This window comes from Muntiacus reevesi, chromosome 1 (genome assembly GCF_963930625.1).
Source record: "Muntiacus reevesi chromosome 1, mMunRee1.1, whole genome shotgun sequence".
Lineage (NCBI taxonomy): Eukaryota > Metazoa > Chordata > Mammalia > Artiodactyla > Cervidae > Muntiacus > Muntiacus reevesi.
In genome coordinates this window covers 162066985-162078178 of record NC_089249.1, presented here as the reverse complement: position 1 = coordinate 162078178, position 11194 = coordinate 162066985, and the positions used below count along the sequence as shown (strand labels likewise).

General features: G+C 44.4%; 1 protein-coding gene across 1 annotated transcript; it reads left to right on the top strand.

The window, feature by feature from the left end:
- The first annotated feature begins 1609 nt into the window (after positions 1–1609).
- ERMAP (erythroblast membrane associated protein (Scianna blood group)) lies at positions 1610–8950 on the top strand. The gene is made up of 8 exons (XM_065912737.1): positions 1610–1772; positions 2421–2453; positions 3481–3513; positions 5585–5605; positions 6368–6388; positions 6484–6510; positions 6635–6661; positions 8226–8950. The coding sequence occupies exons 1-8, from the start codon at positions 1610–1612 to the stop codon at positions 8948–8950; spliced, it is 1050 nt and encodes a 349-aa protein (XP_065768809.1).
- Positions 8951–11194: the final 2244 nt, after the last annotated feature.

Here is an 11194-nt window from a genome sequence, read left to right as displayed (position 1 = left end):
TCCCCTCCACTTACAACGTCATGAACATTGTTCACCCACGTCCTTAAGTCATTCTCTGAAGTATGATTTTTAAGGGCTGCATGGTATTTCATTGTGTGGTTATGGCATAACACAATTATTCAGATCTCCATTTCTAGACATCTGAAGGTTTCCATTTTTTTCCTTATATTATAATAAATGGTACAATGCATATCTTAGCACATATTTTGGGAAGTGATTCTGATTGTTTTCTTAGAATGTGTTTCTGGAAGTAGAATTAATAGGTCAAAAGCGATTGACTCTTTTAAAGATTCTTGAAACATGGAGCCCTGTGGCAGAGCTGAGTGGTTTCAGAGCCAAGAAAGCCTGTGGTCTTGGGTCCCAGATGGGGAGGAGTCATGGACCTCTGCCAATCTCTTTTGTCTTTTCTCTCTGTCCCCCCCTTCTCTTACTACTGCCACTGTCTCTCACTGAAAGTTAAGTGCTGGATCTCATTAAATGTCCCAAGAACCCAATGGAATAGAGTTGGCAGGCCAGGCTTGATGAGCCTGTCTCTGGCCTGGGGTCAGGCAGTGCTGAGCGAAAGACCTGCATCCAGCTTGTGCTCTTTGCCGCTTGACATAAAGCCTCTTCTGCTGTTATTTCCTTCTCCATGTTGTCTCTCCTTTCTCCTTTCTCTCCTGCCTAGACATTCGGCTTCCTGCTGTAGCTCTATAGAAATTGGTTTGCCCTGGCCAGTAAGACTCAGGGCAAAGAGGTTACTGACTCTGTTCTATCCCGGAATGAGGATTTAAAAGGGAAGCAGGTGGGTGCTCACAAGATGATAGGGGATTCCTGAGGGTGCACCTCCAGTTCTCCAAACTCTCTAGGTAGTTTTTCCATATAGGGTAGGGTGAGATTGTGGTTTAGGTGCTGAGTTTTGTTTTGTTTTGTTTTTTGTCTTGTCTTATGCCTTTTATTCTTTTTAAATTTAATTTAATTTATTTGACCATGCTGCACAACATGTGAGATCTTAGCTCCCAAATGAGGAATTGACCCCATGCCCCTGCATTGGACGCACAGAGTCTTATCCACTGGACCACCACGGAAGTCCCTAGATGCTGAGTTTTTTACATTTACTTTATTATTGCCTGTGCTGGGTCTTCCTTGCGGCCCATCAGCTTTCTCTAGTTGTGGTGAGCAGAGGCTGCTCTCTAGTTTTGGTGCTCGGGCTTTTCGTTGCGGTGGCTTCTGCTGTTGCGGAGCACAGGCTCTAGAGTACGTGGGCTTCAGTGGTTTCTGAGTATTAGCTCTGTAGTTGTGGTGCACCGGCTTAGCTGTCCTATGGCCTGTGGAATCTTCCTGGAACAGGGATCGAACCTGTGTCCTCTGCATTGGCAGGAGGATTCTTAACCACTGGACCATCAGGGAAGTCCAAATTGTTGAGTATGACTCATTGTCTTCAGGCAGGGTCACTGAAACCAATCCTGAGAGATAAACATCTCACTTTAAAGTCATCCCTCGGTCAGCCGGGCTTTGAGTTGCTGAGAGAAGCAGAGACCCTCACCATCTTGGCTTCAGGTGTCTCTTGAGGCGACAGAGGCTGTTGGGATGTGCCCGAGACACCTGCCATTCAAAGTGGGGCCCCGGCATGGGAGAAGCTCCCAGTGGGCGGTCACAGGTGCTTTCTCTTTCAGCCGAATCTCCAGGGAGCTTCTCGCCATCGGTGGTGGCTCTTGCTGTGATCCTACCTGTCCTGGGGATTTTCATCATGGTGGGCGTTTACATCATCTGGAAGCAAAGAAGGTCAAAAGGTAATTGACTGGTAAGGGAGCCCAGACCGGCAGGAAATACTACTGCAGACTCTCTGGGGAAACGCTGGATCTAACAGTTATGCATAGGTTGTCTGGGAGAACACCGGTAAAGCCATGCTCTCGGAGACCACATTGCAGAGAGGATCAATAGGAAGCTCCTGGGCGGGGCTGGGAATTCTCATCTTTAGGGAAATTAGCACAGAACACATCATGCCAATCTTCTCATTAATTAAGAACTCCAGTTGCATCCATTGGATGAAACCCTTAATAGGGTTGCATTTCATGGCTCTCAGGGTTGCCAAGGATCTTGAAAGTCACATAATCCAGCACTCCTTTCTGCATCTGATGGTTTGAAGACCCTCTAATCCTTTCTAACGGTCACACACTCATAGTGACAGGGAGCAAAATCCTGCTCAGGTCGCCTGTGGACGGCTCTGCTTGTTAGAAAAGCTGCCGCTGCTGCTAACTCGCTTCAGTCGTGTCCGACTCTGTGCGACCCCATAGACGGCAGCCCACCAGGCTCCTCCATCCCTGGGATTCTCCAGGCAAGAATACTGGAGTGGGTGTTAGAAAAGGGCCTTCCTTAGGGAAAAAAAAAAAAAAAAGAAAAGACCCTTCCTTAAGCTGACATTTCTCTCTCCCTTCCAGAGAGGCTTCTCTATGAACATGCACTGGAGGTAGGTAAGTGTCCTGGGCTGGGTGGAGATGTTTCTCCATTTTGTTCATTTTTGTGTCCCCAGGACGCACTAATCTAAATTCTGGACCTGCAGATCCCAGCATCTGCTGTCCTTGGTGGTGACAGCGGTGAGGCGGGGGATCAGAACCCGTCATTTCCACTTTCTGATGACTCTTTCTTGTAATATCTTGCCTTCCAATGTCTGTTGATGTTGTCTGTGAACTCATGGCTTGATCTGAATCTGGGAGAGTCATGTAGGTCTAACACAGGGGACAGGTTTATTCATTCAACAAGTAATTGATAATTCTCTACTAAGTGGTGATACTTGTGACACAATGGTGAGTGAAAGTGGACATAATCTTTGCCTTCTTGGAAGCTTTGATCCAGTCAGAGAGGTACACGTGAATTTACCGCCTGAGCTACCAGGGAAGTCTTGTACACATGAATTTAATGGTGAGACAAATGCCACAGGTGGACGTTCTGAAGCCTGGAGAGGTGGTGACCAGGTGAAACTAACCAGACTTCAGGGAGAGAAGAGGACTTTCCAAAGGAAGTGATGTTTGACCTGGAGGATGGATTGACATGGGGGAAGAGAGAACAGAAAACCACCCACAGCAGAAGAGCTTGAGAAACTGACATGGTGCCTGAATGAGGGGAAAGGGGGCAGCAGATGATGCTGCAGAGGGAGGCAGGGACCAGCAGGTGAGGCCTTGGGGATCACATGAAGGCCTTCAGTTTTCTCCGTGAAGCAGTGGTGAAGCTGTGAATAGGATATCCCGACCAGAATTACGCTTCCAGAAAGCTCTGTTTGGCTGCTGTGTTGAGAGGAGACCAGAGGGAGGAGAGAGAATGTGAGGGCAGTTTGGGCCACTCTTTCTGGCATCCTGATGAGAAGTGATGAGGGCCCGGATAAGGGGGGGAGGAGGTGGAGATAGAGGAGCATATGTTCAAGAGCCCATAAACTCTGTTAGAAGCAGGGATCCTCAAGAAAATGGCACAGAATCTCATTTTCTTTTACTTTCCTCCCTCTAGAAAATCTTCTCTCAGACCATGCAAAAGAAAAAGGTAATTATATGTATAGCATAAGGGGTAGGGAACAGATAGCATGCTTTTTCTCCTTCTACATAAACGCTGACAGTCACTTGTTAAATGTACAATATACATGTGTGTATGTGTATATACACGCACACACTCCCCACACATATCTCCTCTGTTAGTATTACTGGATTTTGCTTTCCAGTATCAAGGGTTGGTAGCTATGGGTGAGGGGACTCCTCACCCATAGAATTCTGTGGACAGAATTCATTGGTCCATTCATTGGCTTTTCCACCAATCACCTAAAAAGAAGACTTATATACTATGTAAAAATATATTAAAATGGTATTATGGGGGACTTCCCTTATGGTCCAGTGGTTAAGAATCTGCACTTCCAATGCAGGGGGCACAGATTTGATCTTTGGTTGGGGAACTAAGATGCTGCAGGCTGTGTGGTATAGGTCCCAGTTTTGTTTTTTTTTTAAAAGGTATTACAGGATGTATGAGAATCTCAAGGATCCATACAAACTTTGCATTGATAGAGATGGTGCATTGACAGTGGGAGGATCATAGGTGCTGGAGTCAGCAGCATCTGGTTCAGATCTGCCACTTACAGGCCTGGGTTAAGTCACTACTACTCTGAGATTTGGTTTCCTCATCTGTAAAATTGTGATGATAAACCCTCTCACCTGATTGTTTTCAATATTAATGAAGACAACTTAAAAAAAAAAAAAACCCTCCTGCTACAATTCCTGAAACCTTTCTCTTATTACCATTTTGTCTTCAAATGTGGCCTCTGGGCCACTGAGGATAAAAGATAGAACCCTGAGTTCAAAAAGCAAGTGGGACTCTGCCCTTTGAAAGTCTACCTGGGAAGACATATCATTGTCTTCTAGCTCAGAAATGACTCCACATGCAATGATTTCAGCATCTCCTCCTTTCCCCCCCTCTCATCTCCTCCAGACTGGTTAAAGCGTGGGATGCAGCCTCAAGGATGCAATGACCATCCTGTCCTAGAAGGGAAGGGACAGTGTGGGGTTGTATGAAAGCCTCCAGCTAGCAGTCAGACAGACTTGCATGTGAATCCTGCCTCCTTGGCCACTTACTAACTGGATAATCTGGACAAATTTCCATGTCCCTCTGAGTCTCAGGCCACCACTCTGTAAAATGGGAATAATCATTATATGCACCTCACATTGTTGAGAGGATTCAGGACCTACATCATAAGAACAGGACACAATAAATGGAGGATGTTGGTAGTGGAAATTGTAAAATAACGTCTCATTGTTATCTGTCATACTCAGCTTCATTGACCCAATGCCTAGCACCTAATGCATACCCAGCCGTTAGCACAGGGCCTGACAGTAAACTCAGGTGGATAACTTCAACTCTGTGGTGGGGCCAGTGCTGAGGGGGAAAGTAGGCAGACCACCTTCCAGAAAAGCTGAAGGTACTCCCCCAAAGCACAGAAGCAAATGCACATGTCCCAGACCTCCTGGGGTCAGTTCTTCAGGGAGGGCTACTGTGGAGAGTCATAGAACATGTCAGTAAGTGAACAGTGGGTCTTCAGCTAGTTTTACACCATAGATACTATGGCATAGCATAATGCGGTACATGTTCAGTCATGTCTGACTCTTTGTAACTCCATGGACTCTGGCCCACCAGGGTCATCTGTCCAAGGAATTTGCCAGGAAAGAATACTGGAATGGGTAGCCATTCCCTTCTCCAGGGGATCTTCCTGACCCATGGATCGAACCCAGGTCTCCTGCATTCCAGGCAGATTCCTTACCATCTGAGCCACCAGGGAAGCCCAACAGTTATAAAAGAGCAGCAAGGCATACAGTCATGGACACACGTTACAAACATATGGAAAAATTCATACAGACAGTGGAAAGGAAACCAGACAGACAAAGGGAAGGGAAGAGGAACCAGAGTCAGGGTAGTCCAGGTCATCCTGAAAGTGGCACCGGCACCAGTGAATTTCCCCGTAGGGAGATGTGACTGGACTGGGGCTGATGGGATCGTCATCATCCTTTCCACCATGGGTGGGGGGGGTGGCGTGATGAGCCCTCCTGCTCACTTGTGCTTCTTTGTTTTCTAGGACGACTCCATAAAGCTCTCAGTAAGTTCTGCTTCTCATCTGTGCTCCAAACCTTCTGCAGACATCTTTGTTTTAGGATGAGAGCCCCAGATTCACCTCCTGGGGCAGAAGAGAGGGGACAAGGGTACCTAAAGCATATGGGTTGGGAAATTTTTGGCTTCATAAAGGCCTCTTTTTTTTTTTTCTTAAATATTCCCTGCTCCTGTTTCCTGCACAATTGTTATCTGGTCTCTAAAAAGGACATGTTTTAGCAAGAAGAGAGGTACCTCCTACAGGTGAAGTCATCAGGAAGACACTTCTATCACTCAGGCATGACATTCGGCTAGGTGGAATCCAAGGTAGATGGATCCTCATTCAACTGAATATATGAGGAGCAGTGCTTCTTTACCCTTTCATGTTTGAGAACCTCGTTATAACAACAACTACCCCAAATCCTCAAATATGTGATGTATCTATATGATTTCACACTGAGAAATATGCATTAGAAAATCTAATGGAAATTCAATAACAGTTTTAAATGAATCTATATTTTATTTTTCTTCCACAACATTGCATACATTTATGTGAGATGTGTTGTACGTTCAGTCTGCAGGTCATTTTGGCTTCCATAGGAACTTGTTGACCCTCTGCATTATCGCTGGGGACCTGGGCTGGGAGTCATTGCTGTTGAAACACTGTCATGGGGGAAGGATCTGCTCTGGGAGTGTGGTTGGGATGGGACTGGAGCATCACAGGCATGTAGAAGCCCTCATTCTGATTTGTCAAATTGTTTTTATTCTCTAGAGAAACTCCGGAGAGAACTGAGTAAGTACCCCTGCTCTTATAACTTCCATAACATCTTCTTTTCTGTTGATTCCGTTTCCAATGAAAACTCATTCTCTGTGTTTCTTCTTTTGTAGAGTTAAAAAGAGCTGCAGCAAACTCAGGTGAGATGCACTTTCCCCATCCAGCACCCCCTCATCCTTCCACCATTCCTCACCCCTACCCTGTATCAGGAAGTCTCCATTTATTTCTCCATCACTTTAACAATGCCTTTTTTTCTGTTTTCAGGCTGGAGAAGGGCCCGGCTGCACTTTGGTAAGGTACACCCGTCAGATGTATCCACAGTTGAGAGCCCATGACTCTGTTTCTTTAGAAGGCAGACTGTAATTTTAACAAATTTTAAGTCTAATCTGTGTATCTGTTAATCAAACTTTGAAAATCTTTTCTTTTGGGAGGATCAAATTTAGATTTAGAAAATCTCCTTTCTTTTAAAACACTGATAAATATTTGGTTTACTCCTCTTAAGGGTATTCTATGATTTTTGAGATTTTTCTTAAGTTTGTTGGTTATTTGTATTTTATCCCTGTGACTTGTCTGCTCCTGTCCTATTCTGGCTACTTTTCAGTTTGTGGGGACTTTTTGCTATATTAACCCTTGGTTGTATTTTTCACACAGCATGTTTCTGAGTTTTCATTTGCATGTTAGTTTCCTCCGTGTATTCCTTTTGAAGCATGGGTGTTTCATTTTTCTGTAGTCAAATCCAGTCGTCTTTCCCTGTGTACTCTCTCCTGTGCTTTCAGGTTGAGCAGTCCTTCCTTTCCCACTATTGGACAGCTCCTGTCTCTTTCCACGCATCTGCCTCATCCTTCTTTCTCTGCAGATCATCTTGGAGAGTGGTGATTCTCAGAGAAGAGAGTGAGTCGGGCAGAAGCCCCAGTAATGTAGACTACAAAAAGGTTTCATAGTTTTATTTGAAAAGATTTGCACATCTCTTCAATTTTTTTCCTAGATCACATTTTTTGTTGCTGTTTGAATGAGACCTGTTATTTTCACTGCTTTGCTGCCCTTCCTGCGTTTTCCAAGATGCTCATCCCCTTTCCATTCAGAAGGGTTTCGTTTAGGCAGGAACAATAGAATCCATGAGTCGGCCCATTGAGAAAACACTGGGTCAACTAGATTGACATTCTGGGAACTCACAAACCCTTTTCGCTCTCCAGTCTGATTCATTCCCACTACTTGACTGAGTGTGCATTTTGTGGATTTAACTCTCCAAAATGAGCCTGTTTTTTGACTTGGGGATGGAAGGAGATTCATTGTCACCCTTATAATCCATAATTTTAAGAAAGTTATCTCTCTACATTAACATTTTAAGATGATGACTATAGGCAATAATTTTAGTTAAGAAAATGAGCATCACACACGCATTATCTAGTGCATTAGCTCATCAAATCTGCACAATAGCTCTCCAACATCAGTGCTGCTATTATTCCCACTTTACAGATGAAGGCTTAGAGATGAACAACAAGCCAAGTATCACATAACTAGTGTAAGACAGAGCTGGGGCTCCAATATGCTATTAAGCTACAGGGTCTAACATCAAAACTTGTTTATTATCATACGTGAGAGTACTTTGGACCAGCAAAGACAAAGGCAGTATTTCTTAAGGATTAAAGCAGCTTCACAGACAGATGAGAAACTTTTCCCTCTTTTACTTAATCCACTAGCAGATGTAGGAGACTGGACAACATGTTGTTTTTTAGTTCCAGGACATTTGGGAACCATGGTTGCAGACCTAGAGATGATTATGCCCTCCACAGCTACTCAGAGGTCGCTGGAGATTTAGCTTGCTAAAACCTCACCTCTCTGTGACTCTCTGCAGTGACTGTGACCCTGGACCCAGACACAGCGCATCCCAAACTCATCCTGTCTAAGGACCGCAAGTGCGTGAAGCTTGGAGACATAAGGCAGCCCGTGCCCGACAATCCCGAGCGATTTGACTTCGTTGTCAGCGTCCTGGGCTCCGAGTACTTTGTAGCTGGCTGTCACTACTGGGAGGTGTCTGTGGCAGACAAGACCAAATGGGCCCTGGGGGTGTGTAGTGAGTCAGTGAGCAGGAAGGGGAAGGTCACGGCCTCGCCCGCCAACGGACACTGGCTCCTGCGACAGAACCAAGGGAATGAGTATGAGGCCCTCACATCCCCGCAGACCTCCTTCCGCCTGAAAGAGCCCCCAAGGTGTGTGGGGATTTTTCTGGACTATGAAGCAGGAGTCATCTCCTTCTACAATGTGACCAACCAGTCCCACATCTTTACTTTCACCCACAGTTTCTCCGGCCCCCTCCGCCCTTTCTTTGAACCTTGCCTTCATGATGGAGGAAAAAACACAGCACCTCTAATTATCTGTTCTGAACTTCAGAAACCAGAGGAATCAACTGTCCCCAAGACAGGAGAAAAAGGCCAGGCTAATGGAGATGTGGCCCTGCAGGTGGACCCTTTCTTGCTCCCTGCTCAGGCATCAGAGCTCGTCCCACTCAGGGATATGATCCTGTCCTTGTCCTCTGACCTTGGCCCAGCCCTTCAGGGGCTCAAGGTTCCTTCTTTCTAGGGATGGGCCTCATCACCTGATTCTCAGACTCTCTTGCCCGGTGCCCTGGATTTCAGTCTCCTGGCCCAGTGATTCTGGAGCATCTCCTCTCCTTTCCCCCAGCCCAGACCCCTTTGTGGTTTCTCTTGAACCACCTTTCTCCCAGGGCTCGGTTTTAGAACTTCTGGGAACTTGAAGTTTCCATTGCCCTGCAAGAATTCTTAAAAACCAAATGAACAATCAAATTAGGTTTAGGTGATGGTGTGGAATGTGTGTCACTGAGATATAGGGACTCTCTACTCAAGGGTCTTCTTAAAAGCACTTCATCCTGCCTCATCCTGCACTCAGGCTTGTAGTTATAAAGTTAGGATGCCCAGTCCTGACTTATTTATCACATCAAGAATCACTTTTCTCCTTTTCTCAGTTCAGGCTTCTAACCCCCAAGGACTGCTTTTTAAAAGTAAACTTCTTTTGGATCGCATACTCTTCCTTCTTTCTTCTGGAATATAGGGCAGAGGACCAGAGGGATTTAAAAAAAGAAAGTCACTGTTTTCTATTTCTTTGATGCTATCTACAGTATAGTTTGATGACATGTGGAAATAATATGTGTGCTTGTTAAGTCACTCAGTTGTGTCCAACTCTTGCAGCCCTATAGACTGCAGCCTACCAGACTCCTCTGTCCATGGGGATTCTCCGGGCAAGAATACTAGAGTGGGTTGCTATGACCTCCTCCAGGAAATCTTCCTAACCCAGGGATGGAACCTAGATCACCTGCAGTGAAGGCAGATTCTTTACCATTTGAGCCACTAGAGAATGTTTTCAAAGCTAACTTGGTGATAACCAGGTATGGGGACTTTAAACATGGTAGCCGTAATCTTAATTTTGAAAAACCTAAGGATCACCCTCAGGAAGATAGGAAGCAAGGCTTCATACAGAGTAGCCCAGCTGTGTGTGGCCTTGAAAAGTCAGCTGTGGGTGAGGCCGTGTGTTACACTGATCCTTTTGAATCCCCTCTGAGACTCAGGGAGGAATTTTTTGTTTGCTTTTGTACAGTCCTTAAATAAAAGCTTGGTATTTGTCATTTGGCATGCTCCTATTTTCATGGGGAATGAGAAGCTGTGGGGAAAGGCTTTGGGCTGGTAAGCAAAAAGCACATTACAGGACTGCTTTTGAAGAGCCTTGATTCCACCCAGGTGAGTTTAACCAGTTAAAAATAAAGCCACAGTTTTATTTCTGAGTCTGCCTTCTCAGTATTTCATTTATATCCATTTATAAAGTCATAGTGTATGTTGGGAATTTATATTTCACTCATCCGTATTTAGTTTCAAACATACTTTTGCGACTATCCCAGTCTTATAACTGATTCACATTGTTCACACTGACTGCACCCAAGAAAACTTACCAACAGGAAACAGAACTGACATTTGTGGTGGCAGAAGTATTACATATGTTAACTTATTTAATTCTTACAGTAATTCAGCCAGGGATTTTATAGGGGAAGGAAATAAGGTGGTAGAACTGGGATTATAAATCTAGTGTATCTATCTCTGAAGACAATACTCTTTTTTCTCTTTGCACTGAAATATTCTTGAAAATGTGAGAGGCTTGTAGAATTTTAGCCTACATATTTGATTAGATTTTTAAAAAATTAAACCTGAAAAAAAAAATCTTAATCCTGGATAGTGGTCTTGTTGTGTCTGAATTGATGAACAAAAGTCAAGTTTCACTAAGTAGCACTCAGAAAAATCCCTGTGCAGCGACTTCAGGAAACTGGAGGTGGTTCCTTGGCCAGGGAATGTTTAGCTTCTCCGACAAAGGTATTGGATTAGTTGATCTTTCAACTCCCTTTCAGGGGGAGGCATAAATTAGGACTACTGAATTAGCAGATATAAACTAGAATCCATAAAATAGATAAGCAACAAGTATTTACTGTATCTCACAGGCAATTACACACAATATCTTGAAATAACCTATAATGGAATATAATCAGTAAACAACAACTACCCCTCATCACAATGTTATACACCTGAAACTAACACAATATTGTAAATCAACTATAATTCATTATAAATAAATAGATTCCCTTCCAGTTTCCAAATCCTTTGACTTTAAATTATAAATCTCCAGTTGGGCACGGGATTCTGGATTCGGGGGATGTCTACAGAATCGCCAAGGGTGGCAAATTTAGAGTGAAGAAGAAACTCTGAATTCGTGACCCCTAGATCATGTAGGTTAGCGCTACATAGTCTACTACTTCCCACACTG